The sequence below is a fragment of the Phyllostomus discolor genome, chromosome 3, assembly GCF_004126475.2.
Source record: "Phyllostomus discolor isolate MPI-MPIP mPhyDis1 chromosome 3, mPhyDis1.pri.v3, whole genome shotgun sequence".
Taxonomy (NCBI): domain Eukaryota; kingdom Metazoa; phylum Chordata; class Mammalia; order Chiroptera; family Phyllostomidae; genus Phyllostomus; species Phyllostomus discolor.
In genome coordinates this window covers 104,792,563-104,814,839 of record NC_040905.2, presented here as the reverse complement: position 1 = coordinate 104,814,839, position 22,277 = coordinate 104,792,563, and the positions used below count along the sequence as shown (strand labels likewise).

General features: G+C 38.2%; 1 protein-coding gene across 2 annotated transcripts in view; it reads right to left on the bottom strand.

Annotated features, from left to right (window-relative positions):
- The window catches only part of GSPT1 (G1 to S phase transition 1), a 33,913-nt gene extending 13,658 nt beyond the window's left edge, over positions 1-20,255 (bottom strand). The window contains exons 1-6 of one of the 2 annotated variants that reach the window (XM_028523278.2): positions 19,647-20,255; positions 7,393-7,434; positions 7,231-7,272; positions 6,254-6,481; positions 5,052-5,085; positions 1,070-1,147 (exon numbers count right to left, since the gene is read on the bottom strand). In XM_028523278.2, the coding sequence (XP_028379079.1) occupies positions 1,070-1,147; positions 5,052-5,085; positions 6,254-6,481; positions 7,231-7,272; positions 7,393-7,434; positions 19,647-20,010 (788 nt within the window). In that variant the 5' untranslated portion in view covers positions 20,011-20,255. The remainder of the gene's footprint in view (positions 1-1,069; positions 1,148-5,051; positions 5,086-6,253; positions 6,482-7,230; positions 7,273-7,392; positions 7,435-19,646) is intronic. The other variant, XM_028523284.2, reaches the window with a different exon arrangement.
- Positions 20,256-22,277: the final 2,022 nt, after the last annotated feature.

Below are 22,277 nucleotides of genomic sequence, written 5' to 3'. Positions count from 1 at the left end.
GAAATGATAAAGAATACTGGTAAGAACATAAGAATTTAAAAGATATTCTTCTTCATTAAACATGTAATTAATCATATCTAGCTTTATGTCCATCATACAACATTTAAGCCAGGAACAGGCATAAATGAAAATTGAGAGGATAAAACATTATTTGAATCAAACACCTAGAACTTTTCCATATATCCACTGTCAACTATATATTCTAGAAGTAAACATGATTTATGAAAATAGCTGACAACATACAAAGACAGACTACTTTAAGTACCAATGCCAATATCACCACGATTTAAGTATTAAGTTTCTCTATATTTCATTTTTATAATCATCTGTCACAAAATATAATACAAATAATGGCTCTCTACAGATATTTTAAAAAAAGGGAAGGTCACTATAACCTGCCACTTGAGAATAGTTACTTACTAAAAAGTATTTCAATATTACTTTTCCAGGTAAAAACTATTTAAGTTCAAATCATCCATAATAGTAGGCATTAGTTTAGATTATCTTATCATCTGTATTTCATAGTATGTACTCATTATTACAATTTTCCCCTTACAGAACAATATAACAATAAAAAACCAATGTCCCATTCAGATAAAGCTTATTAACTTTTTAGAAATAAAATAGATGAGGTTAGAAAAAAGAAAAAAGTTAACCTTTTCTCTCACCACTCAAGGAAACCACTGTCAATAATTCCTTCCATTCTGTTTCTATACAGTTGATGATCATATTCTAAGTACTATTATGTTTTCTGCTTTCTCCCCAAATTCCACTCTAATATAAGTTCTGTTCCTGATTTAATATAAATTATTTAAATGTAATTTTTAGTGGTTAGATAATGGCCCAATTAAATGGATGTTTTATAATTTTTTCAGCAAGTCTCTTATTACTGGATGTTTGGTTGTTTCCAAATTTTCTCTTAAGTTTTGAAGTCATCAGGAAATAATCTGCATAATCTGAGGGGAAAGGAACTTCCTTTGTTATGACACCATTTCAGTAGACTACAAGAACAGTAAGTGGGCAGCAGTTCCTTAAAAGTAATTTATAATGTCATAAAAATTTAGCATACCAAGTTTCTCTGTTTTTTTCTTTAGCTTCTCTTTCATATTTCTCAAGTGTCCTTTTGTCAACCATTCCAGTCAAATACCTGAAAACGTTTAAAGAGAAAAGTAAACACAAATTACTCAGCAAAATTAGGAAAACTTTAAAGTACTTAAAAAGCTATTTCAACTCTAGAAGTATAGCTATTTTAAAGTAAAGGTACCTCTGGTGGATGATTAAATCAGGAAAGTTTCAGTAGAAAAGATATTTGTATAGTCTCAAGTGATCTCCCACAAAATAAAGGGGAAAAATAACTTCACAGTGGAGAATCCTGGTTGATAGCACCTTAACTAAGTAATTTTGGCTGATATTACCAGTAGTAAATAAAACATACTGAATATTGACATTTTTTACCCCAACTGGATGCCCTGAGAAGAGTGCAACATATCTTTTGTGATATACTTGCCCAAAATACCTAACTTCAGTCTGATCGTAAAAAGCACTAGTCAGCCCAAATTGAAGAATTTCCTATAAAATAAGTAAATAACACTCTTCAAATTATGAAGGTTGTGAAAGACATGACTGAAGAAATGTTGCATGTTGAAAAAGACTAAGGAGACGAAACAACTAAATGCAATATTGAATTCTACAACAGAAAAACCTTAGTACAAAAAGTAGTGAAATTCAAACAGATTTGTTATTTAGTTAATAGTATTATAGCAATGTTAAGTTTAAGTTGTGATGGCTGTACTATAGTTATGTAAGATGTTAACATTAGGGTAGGTTAAATGAAAGGTATATGAAAACTCTGTACTGTTTTTTGTAACCTTTCTGTAAGTCTAAAACTAATTCAGAATAAAAGTTTTTTTAAAAAAGCAAATGTAAATAGTGTATTAAAAAGAAGATTCCAAAAGTGTTGGCTAGGCAATTAAGTCTTCCTAATACATTTAAATATTTAATATTTTAAAACTATTTCCCAAAGTGGGATTATTTTTTCCATTTAATTTTTAAGTGTATTTTATTGATTATGCTATTACAGTTGTCACATTTTTCTCCCTTTTGCCCCCACTCCACCCAGAACCCCCATTCTCTCCAGTATTTCTGTGCTAGTCCATGTCCATGGGTTATGCATGTAAGTTCTTTGGTTTCTCCATTTCTTATACTATTCTTAACTAGCTATTTTATTTTGTACCTACCATTGTGCTTCTCATTCCCTGTAACTTTTCTCCCATTCTCCCCTTTTCCCCAACCTGCTGATAACTGTCCATGTGATCTCCTTTTCTGTGATTCTGTTCCTGTTCTAGTTATTTCCTTAGTTTTATTTTTTTTAGGCGCAGTTGTTGATAGTTGTGTTTGTTGTCATTTTGCTGTTTATAGTTTTGATCTTCTTTGTCTTAGGTGAATGCCTTTAACATTTCATATAATAAGGGCTTGCTGATGATTAATTCCTTTAGCTTTACCTTGTCTGGGAAGCACTTTATCTGCCCTTCCATTTCAAATAGCAGCCTTGCTGGATAGAGCAATATTGGATATAGGTCCTTGCTTTTCATGGCTGAATACTTGCCAGTCACTTCTTGCCTGCAGGTTTCTTTTGAGAAATCAGCCTTATGGGAACTCCTTTGTAGGTAACTGTCTCCTTTTCTCTTTCTGCTTTTAAGATTACCTCTTTATCTTTAAACTTAGGCATTTTAATTATGATGTGCCTTGGTGTGGGCCTCTTTGGATCCAACTTGCTTGGGACTTTCTGAGCTTCCTAGACTTGTATGTCTATTTCTGTCACCAAAATAAGGAAGTTTTCTTTCATTATTTTTTCAAGTAAGTTTTCAGTTTCTTGCTGTTACTCTTCTCTTTCTGGCACCCCTATGATTTGCACGTTGGGACGTTTATAAAGTTGTCCCAGAGGTTCCTAAGCCTCTCTTCATTTTTTTGAATTCTTATTTCTTCTTTCTGTTCCAGTTGAATGTTTATTTGTTCCTCTTGTTCCACATTGTTTATTTGAATGCTGGTTTCCTTCCCTTCACTGTTGGTTCCCTGTATATTTTTCTTTACTTCACTTTGTATAGCCTTCACTTCTTCCTTTACTTTGTCGCCATACTCAATCATTTCTCTGAGCACATTGATAGCCAGTGTTTAGAACTCTTCATCTAATATGCTGGCTATCTCCTAGTCATTTTGATCTGTTCTTTCATTTGGGCAATATTTCTCTGTCTCCTAACTTGTCAGTGCACCTGTTACATTGTAAAGGGCAGAGCTGTAGGTATTTGCCAGGGCACAGCAACCTGCTTTGCTGTGTTGTGGTGCTGTATGTAGGGGAGGGGTCAGAGAAGGAACAATACTGCTTGCTCATCTCTCCCCCCACTTTCAGTCACTTCTCCCTCTTCCTGCAAGCAAATGGCACTGTTCCAGGTGTTGGCCTGGTGCTGATTCCTGGGTGGGTGAGCTTGTGTACATTCTAGGATTCTGTGGGCCCCTCAAATAGACTCTCCTGAGACTGGCAGTTTCTTCTGCCACCCCAACCCCCACTAGTTTTTACAGTTTGAGGTTATGAGGCTTTATTTTCCCCACACTGGAACCCTGAGTTGTGTGGCCTGTCCAGGGCTGGGATAGCTCCCCAGTTGTTCTTTCTGGTTTTTATCTATATACGAATGTGGGACCACCCAGTCTGCCAGCTGCCGCCCTATACTTGTCCTCTCTTCCCCAGCTGCCCACCTCTGCCCCTCCTACCCATATGGATGAATGTTTTTCTTAAACATCTTTGTTGTCAGACTTCCATACAGTTCAATTTTCTGGTAGTTCTTGGTGGTTTTGTTTTTATATTGGTTGTTATCCTTCTTTTGGTTGTGCAAAGAGGTGAAGTGTATCTACCTATACCTCCATCCTGGCCGGAAGTCTCCAAAGTAAGATTACTTTAAATATTCCTTAAGTAATTCCAGTTCTAGCTTTCATCTCTCTGGCTTCTCTGTGCAGTCTTCTATAGTGCATGTTTCTAACCATTTGGGTGTAGAATCCCAGTGAAATAGCAAGGAAAATTATTGCCAATAAGCAAAAAGTATGCATTCTAAAACACAATAGCAAATGGACCCAATACTTTTAAGTGAGAACTGGCAAGATTACCAATTAAGATTACTTAACAAGGCAAGACAATGATGACATACCCTCTCTATCAGGGGTGTCCAACCTTTTGGCATTTCTGGGCCACATTGGAAGAGGAAGAGTTGTCTTGGGCCACACATTAAATGCACAAACACCAACAAAAACTGATGAGCAAAAAATAGGTTTTAAGTAAATTTACAATTTTGTGTTGGGCTGGATTCCTAGCCATCCTGTGCCGCATGTGGCCAACAGACTGCAGGTTGGATACCCCTGCGTGCCCTGATGACAGTTTAAAGAAATGGGTCTAATCTAAAAGGGATGAAATATTTAGAACCTTTTAACTTAAAGATTTTTCAATACTAGGATACATTACTGACAGCCACTCATGGTGTCTTCATACCTTGATAACTTCTATAATGTGATAAAAAAATTATCTTATCATGTTAGCCAGACTATCTATCTCTGATTAAACCCACATAAATTTAAGGAATGATAAGGAAAAACCAGTTTCCTCCATGCATCAAATTCAAGAGCTGGTTTTCATTATTCCAAGAAAATTATATTCAAAGACTAAGGTTTCTTATAAGCTAGGGTTGGTTCTATATTAGTTTTTATTTAAAAAATGTAAAAGACAGCTTTCAGAAATATATTTTATTTAATATATTTATGTTACATGAGAGTCTGACAGTAATAACAAAAGAATTTTAGTGACTGCCTACACTCCATCGAAAAATACTATGATCACATTGCAAAAATTACTTCTTAATATCAGCCTTCCCTATGGGTAATGTTATTTTATTATTAATTTTTCTTAGCTTGGGGTGACCTGTTTTATATCCTTTGTATGATTTTATGAACATCTACAATTCCCAAAATTCATTCACTTAACTCTATTATTTAAGAAAAAATATACTTACATTATTTGCCCTCCAATGGTCGACTTGCCAGCATCTAAAAGCAATAACATCATCAACAATATGCAAAGCACAGGTGTAAAAAAATATTTTAAAAAGCCAACCAGTATATACACTTAATAGAACTAAAGATATGGTTTGGTATATACAGGGTGAGGTAAAAGTAGGTTTACAACTGTGAGTATATGAGTTTATTCTTATTATTTATTATTATATTATCTTACACGTGCACAACTGTACACCTACTCTTCTCTCACCCTGTTTAATTAAATCTTGCAAAAGCAACAGAAACTGTAGGAATCTAGGGCATAAGCCCTGGTTAAGTCCTCCCTTAGAAAATGAAGCTACTAAGTCCCCCTACAGCTCCAATAACGTAGAACTACTTTATTGGTAAAGAACAAAAGAAAGAATTTTTTAACAGATTTGCTCCCTGAACTTCAGCTAAGAGTCTAGCAGAAGAAGAATAAAAATTACCCAAGGGGGGCCTCAGAGGACAGCAGAAATAGCCAAGAGTTGTGACTACATTTAGGTAGTCTGCCTTTCACCTTTAGCAAAGAGACAAGTGTTCCTATACAAATTTCAAAGGAGTTCTTGCTACCAAAAAAGTAGAATGGTGTATCATCATATTTAAGGGAAGGCAGTGATAAAGGGAAGAAAAAAAGGGTACATAGTTCTATTATTTTCTTCTCACAATTTTGGGGATAGGTCAGATGATTAAATATCTAAGTAAATCAAATGAGTGAGGAAAGGTTTTTTTTGTTTGTTTGTTTGTTTGTTTGTTGGTGCTAAATCAGCAAACTAATTCCAAATTACTAATTCTCCTGTCCCACAAAATCAAACTACCTAATAAGGTTAAACCACAAAATTAATAGGTTAAGTTCACACACTAAAAAACGCACATTCCCTAGGATATTAACAGATGTCATAATAAGCTCACCCATCATCAGTGGACTAGAGACTAATTATACATTACACACAAATATACTGAAGCTTATTTTCTTCCAGTTTCTATGCCATTAAAAAATTGTTCATCTGCCTGACCTCTGAGAACAAAGTGTTGTTTCTAGATTATTCTGCTGGCTAAATAATCTAGAAAGTTACAGTTCAGTTTCACTAAACATCTCTAAGTCACTACATAAGATGTTCTGTTTTATGTGCCCAAATAACTTTGGTCATTTCTTATCACAGCTATGAATGTAACTTACCTACATGCCCAATGAATACTACATTCACATGTTCTTTTTTAGGAGCACCTGGTGGTGCAACCACAGACTTAGGTTTTGGTATTTCCTCTTCCTCCTCCATCATTTCTTGGGCATTTTCTTCTGGGGGCCTTCCATCTCCCAAGGAACCACCCCCAGGCTCAGCTTCACTTATTTCTTCTTTGTGTTCCCATGATTCTTCTGGGGACATTTCTGTCTCTCCATTTTCTACTGAAATAAGGGATTTTAACTTAGTATTCTAAAAAAGATTTATAATATATTTTAAAACAGATACTTTCAAACAAAAATTGGAACTTTGCACATTTAGTTCCATTTCCTACTGTCTAGTGATACATAAGCAAGAAAATCTCTTTCACAACAGAAATGGATAATAGCTTTCAAGTTGGCCTCATTGCTGACATCAGAGCTGACTCAGAGATTATGAGAGATTGCCATGTTAACAAAGCTTCATTTTTCATAAGAACAAACATGTAAGCAGGAGGTTGAACATTCCTAACAGCCCTGTTATTCCAGTGTCAAGATGCCTTAACAGTGGAAAAAGGAGGAAATTTTAAATCATAACACAGGAAAAGTATGAAAGAATTTAGATTTTTTTCCTCTGCAAGTAATAACTTTAGCATCAACTTTATTATTAACTGGGGGAATATGCAACCCTTAAGAGTAATCAACTTACAAAAGAGAAGAAAATTTTCACAAAATACAGTAAATAGAACAGATACAACTATTTAAACTGACTTTAACATTCCTCCACTCAAATCTTTTAATGTTTGCTATCACTAAATTTATCACAGCAGTGTTAATGCCCAATTAGTTCTGCTTTCTAAATCTTCATAGCAAAGACTCAATGTCAGTTTTAAATGTAGGCATTACAATAATCATAACACTTACATTTGCCCCTTAAATCTTGAGAGTGAAAGAGTTTCTTATTACTGTACTAATATGGTCAGAAATTTTCTTACCAACAGGTTCTGAAAGTTCCATGCTAACAGCTGAATTTGAACCTAGACAAGAAATTGAGATATAATATATATTTACAAAACAATACCTAGCTTTATACACCATTACACAATTTAATGTTTTCTCAAATTAAATAGTAAAAGAGTCATATCATAGAAAGTTACCTTCACACAATGACTGTTCCTCTTGAGAAGGTTCCACGGGTGCTGTTTAATAGAAATAAATTCTATTAAAAATTAATAAGACATATATCCATTTTACTTACATTTTTAAAAACGGAAGTTCAAAACATAACAAAAACCTCAATAATTCAGACCAATGACAACTCAGGTTTTGAAATCAGAAGTCTCTGTTTAACCTACTGAAAAAAAAACTGAAAGGTGTTCATAAAAGCATGTTTATTCTCTTAATTTACTTCATGAACTTTTCCTTCACAGATACTATAAAAGTACTGTGTTGCCCAGCACACATCAAATTAGTAAGGTTTTGCTAAACAAATACACACTACTTTCCTAAATTTCCTCTTGGTAGCTCTAGTCCAAGAAGGCTATGCTTAGCCCTTTTAAAATCCTATAATCAGATGTTATCATCATGATGCTTGAACAAATTACATTTGATACCCAAGAAAATAAAGGAACTCATATAAAATCCCCCAAAATATATATAAGGCCCTTACAACACCTTAGAAAGGTGATTATAATGATGCCAGTTTTGTCCTATGTTAGAATTCTAAAATCAAACAACAATCCAGTTTCCACACTGCAAATCTACTTATAATATCACTAGAAAAGAGGTATACTGATACCAAACTATGTTTAATTTTTTGTATCTGATAAACCTAAATGATACTCCAATATGAAAGTGTCCTTGCTTTAAAGAATCTGCAAAATATTACACAAAGACATCAAAGAATTTGAAGTCACACGAATCCTCCAAGTAATGATGAAGAAAGCAATTTCCTGTCCCTGAAAGGTACAGAGTAATCAAGGTTTTTTGATTCAAGTGACATGTCAAGTATCACTTAGGAAGATTATTCTCTGGTAGAATATAGACGGAACTAGACAGGGAAAAACACTACAGGTGGAAAGACCAACATCACTACTACAAGAAAGCATGCCACTATGATAACTGAGCAGTAAAACCAGAGATGGGGTTAAGTGCAATGGTAATAGACACAACATGTGACAGGAGTAGGAAGAAAGAGTGAAAAGTTTAAGATGACCCCAGCCTATGTGACTGATTAGCAGGATATCAATAGAAACTGGGGTGAGGGGGTATCATTTGAACTAGGTTTAGAGGGGAACAGGAATTGTACTTCAGACATAATATAGATTAACCTTTCTTTGTTTTCCCATCTCAAAGCAAAATTTATGGGTAAGGTAAGGAAAAAATTTCAATTTTGAGAGTAAGCCAGGCAGTGCTAAGTGAGTAAGGTTCATATGCTGCCCTAGAGATGGAGGAGGCAGCATGAAGTAGTGCTAAGAGGCTAGAACTGAGATGACTCCTGACTTTAAATCATGGCTTGTCACTAACAAGTTGTGAGGTGTAATTATTTCATTGGAATTATGGAAAATCAGCCACTAACCTGACAGGATTGTTGAAAGGATTAAATGAAAAAAAAAATACATTAACAAATGCATTTTTAATTGACAAGTGTAGTGTCAATTAAGTGGCAACTCCTGGCACCTAGCACACAAGGAACAAATGACAGTCTTCACCCCTTAACATGTATTGAGTATCAACTCGATTTTATCAACTAACATGAGGTCTGTACAAAAAAAGTCCAGTCATTGTCACTATAATGAGAAAGGTCTGTGTGACGTTAATGGGACAAGGCAGCCAAGGAGAGTGAACTGGAATGAGCATGTGTAAACAATAACAACTTCCCTGTACTAGTCAGTGGGGGCAGTAGATACCATCAGGTGAACACGTGTACTGTGTGGCCATCAATTTCAGAATGACTGAGCAAGTACAGCAACAAATCTGCATCACATTTTGTGCTATGCTGGAACATTCCTCCACAGAAACTATTCAGCTGATTCAGAAGGCCACAGCTATGGGCAACTGGTGATTGGCAGCTGCATTACGACAACACTCCTGCTCATGTCTCATGCAGGGTTTTTTTGGGCAAAACAACAAATCCCCTAGGTGATTCAGCCCCCTATTGCCCAGATTGGGCACCCTGCAACTTCTGGCTTTTCCCCAAACTAAAATCACCTTTGAAAGAGAAGAGATTTCAGACTGTCAATGAGATTCAGGAAAATATGATGGGGCAGCTGATGGCAATTGGGAGAACTATGTGAGGTCCCAAGGTGCCTATTTTGAAGAGGGCTGAGGCATAACTGTCCTATGTACAATGTTTCTTGTATCTTCTTCAATAAATGTCTATTTTTCATAGTACATGGCTAGATACTTTCTAGACAGACCTTGTCATATACTGAGTGTCTATTATGGGCCAGACAGAGATACCAAGCAATCACAAGTTGATGGGCGGAGGTGGTGGCAAATTATCCTAACTCCAACTAATTTTTATTGAGCTTTTATGTGCTGATTGCCACCTTACTTAAATCCCATCAAAACCTATGAAATACTACAATGACTACTCGTCTACCATACAGGCATATCAGATTCAACTGGGCTTTTCCAAGTTACTCAAGTGCTACCTTGCATTTTCTCAAATAGCCTCTGTTGCGAATCAGTTGGTAAAAGTAAACTAAGTTATGATGTACAAATATTTTAAAGCAGGAAAAAGGGATGACTGGTAATGGCAGGTTCCTCTTCCATCGCCTAATAAGATAGCTACCAAACTATAACTGAGCTTTTCAAAACCAAATAGTAGATACAACTGACCACCTACTTCTAGAACCAGCTCTTAGATTTACAAATACACAATACTGCATATGCATAAGGCTGTAAAGTACTTCTTCAGACAGTGACATCAGTCATGAGACCACTTCCACATGGCTGCATAATGCAGCATAATGAAAAATCCTCTTCAGTTTTATTTTCCAAAACATCCTACATTTATATGTTTATCTTAAGTTTGTAAAGCTCAGAGAGGCAGAGGTAGAGTCAAGTACCATAAACAACTAAATGTTAATATACTGAAACTAATATGAAATAATATTGAATGTAAAGTGTAATGGAAAAATTAAAAAATAAGAGAAATGCTTAATATACAGGGTCATGATGATATTAAAAGGCTCAAAAATAAGAAGTTGACCAGTTTTGTTATGCTGTAAAAAAAGCTTTCTATGTATTCAGATGATGGATCACATTATAAACCCAATGGTAATGCTAGCAATGTTTGCCAACTGACATTTTGGAATGATGAGCCAGAAAACTCACAGACACAGCAAAATGTTCTTTAAATTTAAACTTCTCAGTATAATTTTACCCAGCCTTCACACAAGTACAAGCAACCTTCTCTTGTTGCTTCCACTCTGGTCTTATTCATACTGCATATCACATCCAGATTTTACTGACTACTAATGAGTCTTTTGTTCATGGTTAGCAAACAGATAACCATTATTAGACCTTGACTTCTCAGATCCTGCATGGTTCATATCTGCTAGTGAAAGAGAAGTTAGTAAACCTCCCGAGGAATGAAATTAGGGTTTCATATTTTCCAGTGGTATTTCCATGTTCAGAAACACCCTTGTCAAGTATTGAAAAAAGGAACAATTCTAATTAAGTGGAAAAGTTATCTGAGTGTACCAATTTTGAATAAAACGGTCACACCCCAAATTAAAAAGAGAAACTAACACTATCGTTTGTGATAAAGGAAGACTAATGAACTGGTTGGTTGTGATCTAGGAAAATTACCACAAATTTTAAAACAAGAAGTGAAAAGATTTTTTTTAATCCTCATCCAAGGATATATTTACTGATTTATTATTTTTTTAAGAGAAAGGAAGGAGGAAAGAGAAAAAAAATTGACGCGAGAGAGAAACATCCATCAGCTGCCTCCCGTACCGGCCCCAACTGGGGTCCAATCTGAAACCTTTTGGTGCATGGGACGATGCTCCAACCAACTGTGCCACCTGACCAGGGAAAGAAGGGAAAAGATTTTAACAGAAGACAGTAATTTGACATAGATGATACCGTGGATTTCTAAATTGTTAAAATTTGACCTTAGTGAAATAAGCCGGCTAGACACAAAAGGTCACATATGTTGCATGATTCCATTTATATGAAATATTCAGAATAGGTAAATTCATAGAGACAGAAAGCAGACTGATGGTTGCCAGGAGCTGGGAGGAAAAGGAAATGGGGAGTAACTGCTTAATGGGTAGGGGTTCCCTTTTGGGGTGACAAAAATATTTTGGAGCCAAATAGAGGTGGTAATTGTGCAACACTAATGTACTCAATACAGCTGAATTGTTCACTCTAAAATGGTTAATATTGTCATGTGGATTTCACCTCAATTGTTGAAAAGAATATAGATTTTTTAAAAAAGATTGATCATAGATCAAAGGGACTCCACATACATGGGATAGAGAATGAAAATTATGATTTGATTCAAGGTGTTTTAAACACAAATGTTTGGCCAATCCTTGAAGTGCTTAATCCATATTTCATAAATCAGCAATTTAAATTTGTACTGCTTTAGATATAAAAACTAATCTTTAATCTTCTTTACACACTAATCAGTGATATTTAAAATGGTTACCTTAACTAAAATTTCAGTCCCGTTAGCTAAATGCTGTGTTCATTAAAGAAAAAAAAAAAAAAAAAGCAATTGCAGTGCTGTCACAGAAGTCACAAAAGTCTTACACTAAACTGAGAAACTGTGCCAATTCTGTTCAATATAAGTTTCTTCAATGATGGAAATGTTCTATATCTGTGCTGTAACATGTCCGTCACTAGCCACATGTGGCTATTAAGCACTTGAAAGATGGCTACTGTGGAGGAACTAAATTTTAAATTTAATTTTAATTTACTTAAATAGCCACGTGGTTCTCAATTATCATACAAACTTATCTTACCTGATTTTCCCCTTCTATCCCACTGCCCAATCACCACCCTGAAGGACTAATGATTTCTCTTCTGAACTCCTCTAAGATATGACCCTTCTTTCAATTATAGGTACCCATATATTGTATATTATCTTAGTTCTTGATCCCTAGGACATAGACTTCCAGAATGACTGTGGTTTTCTGAAATATAGAAACTTTTCTGTCTATTCTTGTAGTCTCCACAGGCTCACACAGTGCATTATATAGAATATACAACCAATTTTTACTGAATTAACTTCAGCAGTTTTCTGTTCATTTTCATGGCTCACTAGTTCCCTGTAGTCTTACCACTTCACTTTTCTTACCATCCCTTAGTGTCTATCTATGTTTGCCACATTTCCATTAGGATTAAATACAATAAAAAAATTTTATATGTGCCAGTTTTCTAAGAAGGGTAAAGAAACTATGTTCAAGAAATATTAAAGTATAGCTTGAGTAAAAATTCTCTAGCACTTAGGTAACCATACAGTCTTACCAGAATTGCACACTGAGGTATTTTTCTCCCACAGACAATACTGGAAAATAGTAAAAGCACATTATCAGAAAGAAAAGACCACAATGCATAAAATTACTGTGGTGCTGATTTAATTATCTAACCCTCCCAAAGTAAAAAGGCACAATGCTACAGACAGTGAACAGAGCTGTTGAAAGGATTTTCCATCATCATTTCCTAAAATGCAGGAAGAAGCAATGTCAAAATATGACTTTAAATTGTAACACTGCCTACTTACGACAATGTCACTCTGTTACTACTGAGACAGATATGGAGACTGTGCCATAGTCCACCAACTCATGGGCAGTTTCTGAAAAAGTGTCTCAGCCAAAAAGATACCTTAATATCGAGTCACAAGAAAAGGACAAGCAGACTCACTGTTACTAGAATAAGCTTTGAAATCAGACCTACATTCTAATCCTAGCCCCTCCATATTTTCCTGGATGTCACCTCAATAGTTTACTTAGCTTCTCTGAGCTTTAACTTTCTTATCTGTAAATGGGTCAAGAGTCCCTATACCTCAAAAGATTGTTGTAAAAATAAGGGTGTATTAAGCATGTGGTAACTGCTCAATAAATTTATCACAACAAGCATTTCAAAACCCCATTATAATTACAAAAACTTTTAAGAATGAAATATAAGACTTGGGGTGGTGAACACACAATACAATATGCAGCTGATGTATTATAGAATTATATATCTGAAAACTATATAATTTTATTAATCAATGTCACCCCAATAAATCCAATAAGTTAAAAAAAATACATCAGAAAATGGGAGAAAGAAATGAAATATAAGACAGGCAAACTCTAAGGCCACTCAGAAAATCCATACTGGTTGTAGTAATTAGCTTTTGGCATACCCTATTTTCCATTATTAAACAGCATGGTGTGGTGGAGACTGCACCAAACTAATAGTTGGCAAATTTGGATTGTAGATTCAACTGTCATTAACTCTTCTGAATGACCTTAGGCATTCACTTAGCATTTCCAGGCTACAGTTTCTTTATCCAAAAATGATGAGGTTGTCTTACTGTTAGGGTCACTTCTATTCCTAACATTCTAAGAACCTATTTATTTATTCAGTCACGAATGCAATGCCACATATCAACCTGATCAGACTTTCTGTAGATAACTATAATTCCACTGTATTTTCCAAACAAACCAAGCAGTCTTATTTATGATTTTATACTCTATATACAGTTATACCTCAGTACTCATTGGCTTCAGAACTTGTCAAACCCTGTACTTGTAGTATTTTGACAAGAAAAAAATGTTTCAGCACTCGGTGCTTGCTGGGGACTCATCACACTTGCCAGAACTTGTATGAGTCACAAGGCCACTCCCCAAGAGAAAAAAAAAATGTTTCATTATTCAGTATTTGTTGGTTTCGGTACTCGTCAGGAGTTCCAGAACGAATCAACAACAAGTACCGAGGTACCACTATACTTGAAAAACAATTTGAGGCATATTTAAAGTACACAAACCAAAACTATTTCAGTCAGCCACAATAAGGTACAAAGGTAACAGAAAAACACCCACCTGCAACCAAAATCAACCACCCAAAGGAGATAAACAAAGACTGCTTAGTAGTAGGGTAACCTACTGGAGGAGTTCTACAGAAATAGTCAACCAGGAAATTGCCCCAGTGACATTCTAAGGTGCATGTTTTGTTTGTTCCTAGTAAAGTGACATGCAACAATAACCGGGTTTGGAATTTGGTGTCACCACTCTCAGGCTACTGAAAGATGCTAAAAAAAATCCTTACTGTTTCTCTCACCTGGAAAGTAGAATTATAATGGGGACCTGGTTCAATTTGAAGTACTATAACAACTAAATTTCCTTATAGCAAAGCCATTTATGAAAAACAAAAACACAAAACAAAAACAAACAAACAAATACATCTGTAGCCCAGTAATGCTTTGTTAAAATCTACTGGAAACAAAGGCAAAACTCTTAAGAAACTTTGGTATGAAAGCTAAATGACAGCTAAAAAAAGGAATCTGAGGCTCTCAGAACAATCAACAATAGTCAACTAGTAAACAAAATCTTGCTCCCCAAAGATTGCCAAGAACTATGAGCAGAATGATGACATTCTAAATTAACATGCTCCACAGAAACACCAGTGAGAATCACAATAACTAAACTCACTGCTGTTTAATATGAAAGAGACAGGTAGTGTAAAAAGATACCCGAAACTCAACTCTAGCAAATTCCTAGCAAACTTAAAAACTTAAGGTATTCACAACACTTATAATAGATAGATCTTTCCTTTCATGATTAGGGTGATAAGATTGAAATTATTTACATAAGGGAACCTGTGAACAATTACTCTTCTTAGCTTTGAAAGCCCTCTACACCCTCTGTATAAGCCTGTTACTATGTTGTGTCTTCCATTAAGATAAATCCTTTCTAGACTCATCTTGGTGGTGTCATTACAAGTGCCTAAAACAGCATCTTGCATTCTGTAGGCAGTTCATTAACTGCTACACATATATCTGAGTAAAACCAGAGATTCACATCTCAAAAATTTCCCTTCTAATATTGCTCACTCACCCCAAAAGGTTATCAAATCTTTTTTTCCTTTCTCTTCAACCTTTCTCTTAATAGTATTAAAAAGATAATACTATTTCAACACTGACACTTCCTCCCCTCTAAACTAAAACAAGTAAAACAAGGCTTAAAATCTGTCCTCTACATTGTCCTCTACAATATTTCCCTACCTTGCTCTGATAAATTTTAATTGCTGCCTTTTCATGCAGTATGGTTGCAGAAAAAGTGAAAAAAAAAAAAAAGGACAGAGAACATAAAAAGCCACATACTCACTGCGCTAAATAAAACCTGATCCAAGGCAGTTTCTTCCCAGTCAAAATTTCCAACAGGTTAAACAACTGTTCAACATGGCATAGCACTAGTTCCCTAAATCCTCCCACTCAAATCATTCAAGCATATAAAATCATGAAACAAGAGCCTGGATCCAATAAACTAATAATCAGTAAACCAAGGTAGGGGGAAAAACCACTCCAGGTGCAATACTTTTCCCTGACCTCTGCATACTTTACTCCATTCACTGTTGCACAAAAGCCTGAAAAATCCTTTATACCAGAATTGTTATTGCAGGCATTTCAGTCTTAGAAGAAAAGGGAAACAAATCTAAAGCCAAGAACCTTATCAATCTAAAATTATCTATCAGCCAACAGGTAATGGTTAATAATAAATAATAAAGTGTAAGAGTCTTCTGGAGGAAACAGTCATTACCACCTTGATTCTGTATCTTCTCTATTCTGGAGATGTCACCTTGGAGACTATTCTGTGATTAACAAGCATCTACCAAGTAATGATTGCTGCATAACTTTGTGGATATGCTAAAAACCACTGAAAAGTACATTTTAAAAAGGCTACATGAATACCTCAATCATTAAAAAAAAAAGGAAAAGAAAATCCGTCCCCCGCAAAAAAGGCAGTCAGTAGAAACCAAACATTACAAAACAAACATTTCTCTTTAAAATTCAAGTTCCACAATACAATGTGCTACACTCTGGAGATAAATCCTCCTCCTCTAGGGATCTATACTGAGGACTGCTGGTTTTATCCGATACTTATTTTCTAATGGAAGAGTTTTGAGAGGTGCTGAGGGTGAAACAGCAGAAAGAACACTACACCATTACTTTGAAGCTCAAGCTGCTCTAAAATCCAAGTAGTCTGAATATTTGTGTCCCAACCCACAAATCCTTAGGTTGAAAACTCTAATACCTGAAGTGATGGTATTAGGTGAGGCCTGTGGAGGGCTCTAAAGAGCGGAGCCTTCAAGAATCGGATTACTGTCTTTACAAAAGGGGCGGCAGAGAGCTCCCTTGCCCCTTCTGCCTTATGAGGACGAAAGAAGTCAACAGTCTAATTATTTAGAAGAGGGCCCTTGTCCAACCAGGCTGGCACCCTGATCTTGGACTTCTAGCTTCCAGAATTGTGAGCAATAAATTTCTGTTGTTTATCAGCTGTAATATTTTGTAATTTGCAGACCAAAGGAGCTAAGACACCAAGTAACCCTGATTAACGCTGCTAAACCTTTTCCTCATTTACTTAAAAAAAAAAAAAAAAAAAAAAAGCAATGAACGAGGTGCAAACTGGAAATTAAAATAAATACATTTTATCATAGAAAACGTTTGTTCTAGTACACATAACCCTTGTCTTCTATATTTTTATTCATTTTAGGATCTCTACGTTAAAGAACATTACCTAGCCAATTTACTTGGATCTGCAGAGAATTGAACTAAAATGAATTATACCTGAATGGGTTATACTTAATCCTGTCTTTGGAACCCTATATTAAATTTTCAAAGAGATTCTAGGTCAACACTGAATCCCAAGCTGGGATGCCTGGAAAAAGGCATAACCAGCAGCCAGCCTTCCAGTGAAGGTGAATGACACTTTGTACAAAAGCATGTTACTACTCTTAAAAAAAAAAAATCAATTAAAAGCATCTTCCTCTACTGATTGCCTGCAACACCCCTATAGATTTTCAAAAACAGCAAAGAAACTAGCCTATTTTCAAAAGAAATGACATACTCATCCTAGTCAGAGATATTTTAAAAAGTTTTTCATTCTCGTGCTCTACCTCTACATTACTTCAAGAGCCCTTCTGGTATCCAGTCTAAAAACACACCTACCACAAATTTCAGCTATGGCTTAACAACAAAAAGGAACAAGTTAGCCCTACTGTTTAATTCCTCACTATAAAAAAATTGCTAACATTATGGTTCGTCCTTTGTAAATTTCAATCTAAATTCTATTTCCATTCTCCGCCCCCCCCCCACACCCCCCAGCTTCTCTAAGCATAATTTTCTGCTCTGATGGTATTTTATGGACTTGAATGGGCTGGTACAGCAATCCAAAAGTCCCACAAAACTCAGGACCTCAATTTAAAAATCCACTCTTTTTCATATAGATATCCAACATTAACTGACATTTTGTAGAAGCAGCTGGTAAAGTCTGTAATACTAAAATAGGTCTCTGATAAAAAAGAAAAAGTTGACCATAATGTATGAGCTTTTCTTATAAACACTTTCCTACAAATTTTTACATCTCTAACTTTCAGTAGGTCACAGAAAAGCTGATTAAGAGTAAAATTGCAAATTAGCAAATATCAGGAAGAGGAAACATTCTCCTGGGCAAGAGGTAATGCCTAGTCACTCAATAACGACCACCATTCCAGACCACTGCTCTAAGGATAGCTATCCCCTGATGGCTGATGGAAGATAGACTTGCAAATAGGTCTAACCAGAGTGGTGCTGGTGGCTCCAGAGTGAGGAGGGAGGGCCAAAGAAGATAAATGTCTGGATAAAAGGGATCTGGCAATGATAAGGCACTGAGAACAGGCACTTTTAGGGAACTGGTAAGAGGACTAGTTTAAGTAGCCAAAGAGGCCTGATCTAAGCAAAGAAATAAAAACTAAACTTCCTTGCTCAAAGGGAAAACATCAATCACTCACACAAGTAAAAGAAATACCAGTCAATAAACAACCAAATCCAAACTATGTACTCACATATGTACATACTTGCAAAAGTGTTTCTCCAAAGTCTCTTTTTGCCTCTAGAGAGAAAACTGTAGCAAAAGTTTCTGAAGAAGCTAAAGTAGAGCACTTTTATGGTGTCCACTTATCTGAGAAATACTACAGTATAAAACTTAAAAGAGAAATCAACAATCTGCTCTCTCAAATTGCTGGGAACAGCTATGATCCAGTTCCATAACCTGGCTAAAATGCAAGGACAATCAGCCCTCTCCTTTTTCTCTTTACACCACTACTGACAGCCCCCAAAATAAGCACCTTTTATATAGGGAGAATACTTATGTTCTCTCAATTGATATTCCTCCAAAATCAATACCTGAAAGCATACCCTGAAGCATTCCCTAAATACAGGAAGATTTTTAAAGACCGAACTTGAAATCACTGAAAGTTTGTCTACCTACCTATGGTCAGAACAGCACGTGACTATTAAGTTATAACAAATGCTCAAGTGTCTGAATAGACGAACTACTGACGCATGAACATAGAGAAAAGTGAATTCGTTATACCAAGCAACCTGAATAACAAAAACGATTTTGACACACTGAAAATTCTAAACCTGTCACCGACGGACTAAAGTACAAGTTCCACTTAACACGAATTAATGTAGCTCCCTACCCACATTAAGTCAAGTATTCTAACTTTGTGTTATTTTGTGAACTTTACAAGCTTACAAAATGCTAAGGGTGAAAAAGATCTTTGTATTGACAGCCAACAGTTTCGGCCGGATCACAAGACTGCAATGCATCTTGGGATTCCTTCAGGCCAGTTCGGTGCCCATAGATATTTAACACGTAATTAGTTTCAATAATGGAAATTGCAGGAAGAGACGCTCTCTGTCCTAGGCCAAAGGTGAAGGGAAACTTCAGCATTCGTTCTCCCCAGCTCCTCGTACTTCTCAATGCCCACTCAACGGACTTCTGACTTCATCTGTCCTCACTCCTAGGCCTGCTGTTACAGACCCCGCTGCCGCCCCCTCTTCGATTCCCTACAGTTTCCACCTCCAGTGGGTGACTGTGATCCTAGGGAAGGGGAGGGCCATTGGCCCCGCAAGCGTCCCCAGCGCGCCTCTCCCGCCCCGCCCGGCCTTCCGCCACGGCCACCGCACGCAGGCCGACTCGCCGGCCTCGGGCCGCCCCACCCAAGACTGCCGGCGCCGGACGCCGCTGTCAGCGCCCCACGTGCCGCCGGGTCCCAGATCCCCTGGCACTGCGAGGCGCGCCGCCAGACCATAACGCATCACCATCCCACCCTAGATGGGCCCAGGTCCCCGGGCCGCAGCTCCCGCCCTCGCAGCCTGGCCTCCCCCCATGTCTTAGGGCTGCTCCAAGTCCCAACCCTTTACCCGAAGAGCCTCCCGCGCCGCTGTCGGCTCCGTGGTGGTTGGCGGAGGCGCCAGCCTGGAGTGGCGGCGGCTGAGCCGGGCCCCGCAGGAAGGAGGGCACGAACTCGGCGGCGTGGACGTTGGGCACGAAGGGTTTGGCGTTGACGTTGAGTTGCCGGCTGAAGGCCGCACTGAGGTGTTCACGCTGGGCCTCTGCCACGGCAGCCGCTGCGGCCAAGGGACCACCGGGGCCGCCGCATGGGCCTGGCCCGGGAGCTTCCATGTCCGCTTGGTCCCAGCAGTCGGGTGCCGAGTCGCTGCTACTGCTGCCGCTGCTGCTCCCGCCGCCGCCGCCACCGCCACCACCACCACTGCCCGGATCCATGATCGGGGGGGCCGTGTGTGTGATGGAGAGAGGGCGGGAAATGGAGGCGGGGGCGACCGGCCGAGAAGGAGCAGGCCGCGCTGACCTCTGGAAGCGGCGAGGAAGAAGAGCTGTGGGCTAGCGACAAAATCCCTGGCGTGGTCGCGGCGGCAGCTCCAGTCCCGACTCCGCACTCCAGCGGCGGCTCAACCTTCCTCGTGTGTGCGAGCAAATCTCCTCCCACCCAACCCCAATCACCTCCGACCGCCTCAGCGCCAACCCCACGCCTGCGGCGGGCCGACCTCTTGCTGCCACCCGTACGTTCACCGTGGTAGTTCTCGGCCTTGTGCGTTCCCGTTGCTGGCTAGGTAGCGCGGCAGAAGACGGAACTACGAGTTCCGGCAGTGTCCGCGCGGCTCCGCTGCGGTTTCGCCGGGGCCGACGGGAGTTGAAGTTTCGGGGTCCGGAGCAAACGGAAGCCGCTAGGGCTCCCGGCAGGCACCGCGAGGAGGCGGGGATGTGGTGGCCGCAACCCCACCTGTCACGGAGCGGGGGCAGGAAGGCAGAGAAGCAAGCCCTGACACGACTCGCTGCCCGGTCGCGGACTGCGAGCCTCTTGGCCCGCAAGGGTGGTGCGTTCCGCCCAGGATGCGGGAAAATGGACAGCATTTCTAACGTGGAAAAAAAAAGCTCTCAGCATCTAAAAATTCTTCCTTCTCTTTGCAGCAGCTTTCTCGGCCTCACTGTTTCCATACCTTTTCTCTTTTCCACCTTCCTTGTCTCCTCCCCCAGCCAGTTTTTGCCCTACTTTTCAAAGCCGACGCAGAGCGTCTTTCATTTTATGTCTCGTTTGGTGAAAGAGGCAGTAAAACTGTGAGACATTACAGCTTAAATTGCGATGTGGCTCGTGAAGCGCTCGGGCCGAGGCTCTTCCCCTGTGGAAGGTATTATTAACTGGAAACTTCAAATGACTCACTGTTTGACTAGTCATTTAAATACTTCATCCAAACTTTTCCATCCCCTCCTCCTTCCGGCCAAGGGCTTTGCAAATTAAACAGAGGATTGCCATATTCTTGATGTATCCAACCATACCCAACTAATAAGAGTTATTTTGATGCGTCCAGCTAGCTTCTTAATACACTAGTAGTTGAAAGTGGTCCATTCTTTTGAATGGTCGGACTCGCTCAAGTTTATTCCTGTAGTAGTTTATTGACTGCATCTCACGCTGAAAGGTTGCGTTTAGGTAAACGTGAAAAGGAAAAAAAAATAGAAATACTTCGATCCAACTGTATGAAGTAGGAAAATAACGTGGCTCTGAGGGTCCGTGAAGTGTTCCTGTAGTTCACTCACATGGAATGCAGCAAAAAACACTGTTATTTTTCTGCAAGGAGCTAGAAAAAAGTGCACCTAACCAGCAGGTGGCATGGACACCAGAGACTAGGTATTTTTAACAACCTTATGCTAAGGACGAAAGTCTAGATCTTGATATAAGTTTTTTAAAAAGATTTTTTGTATTTATTTCTAGAGAGAAGGGAAGGGAGGGAGAAAGAGAGGGAGAGAACATCAATGTGTGGTTGCCTTCTCGTGTGTCCCCCAATGGGGACCTGGGCCACAACCCAGGAATGTGCCCTGACTGGGAACAAACCGGGCACCCCCTGCTTCACAGGCTTGTGCTCAGTCCACTGAGCCACATCAGCCAGTACTTGTATACATTTTAAGTTTAAACACATGTAGTTTAAAGATAAAAGAGAACTCAGCCTGGTGAGACAGGTCAAAAAAAGAAGCTGTCACCTTTTAAAGTAAGTCCTACAAGAAAGTGGCTTGAAATTGTGTTTAATATTAAAGTAGCAAATTTTGTGTATACCTTTTTCTTTAACCCATAACACTTGAAAAATTAAGTACTACAAAATAAAAAGAAACCCCCTGCTTGGTAGCTCTCAGTTGGTTAGAGCATCATCCCCAACCCCCCAGGTTGCTGGTTTGATCCCAGGTCAGGGTACATAAAATAATAAACCAGTGAACGCATAAATAGGTGGAACAACAAATCAATGTCTTTCTCCCTTTCTCTCTCTGTAAAGTCAAAATTTTAAAAAATGTTTTTAAATGTGAAGAAACCAGAGACCTCTGTTATATTTAACAAGACTGGGTTTAAGTTTCTTATCAGGTCTGTGGCCCATGCTCCCTGAAATCTTTTGGACATTCCTCCCACCCCCCACAGCAATGTATTCCTCTGATTAATACAAAGTTCTGGGTACAGCCTATTACAGTTTTCTGAACACCCAATTGAC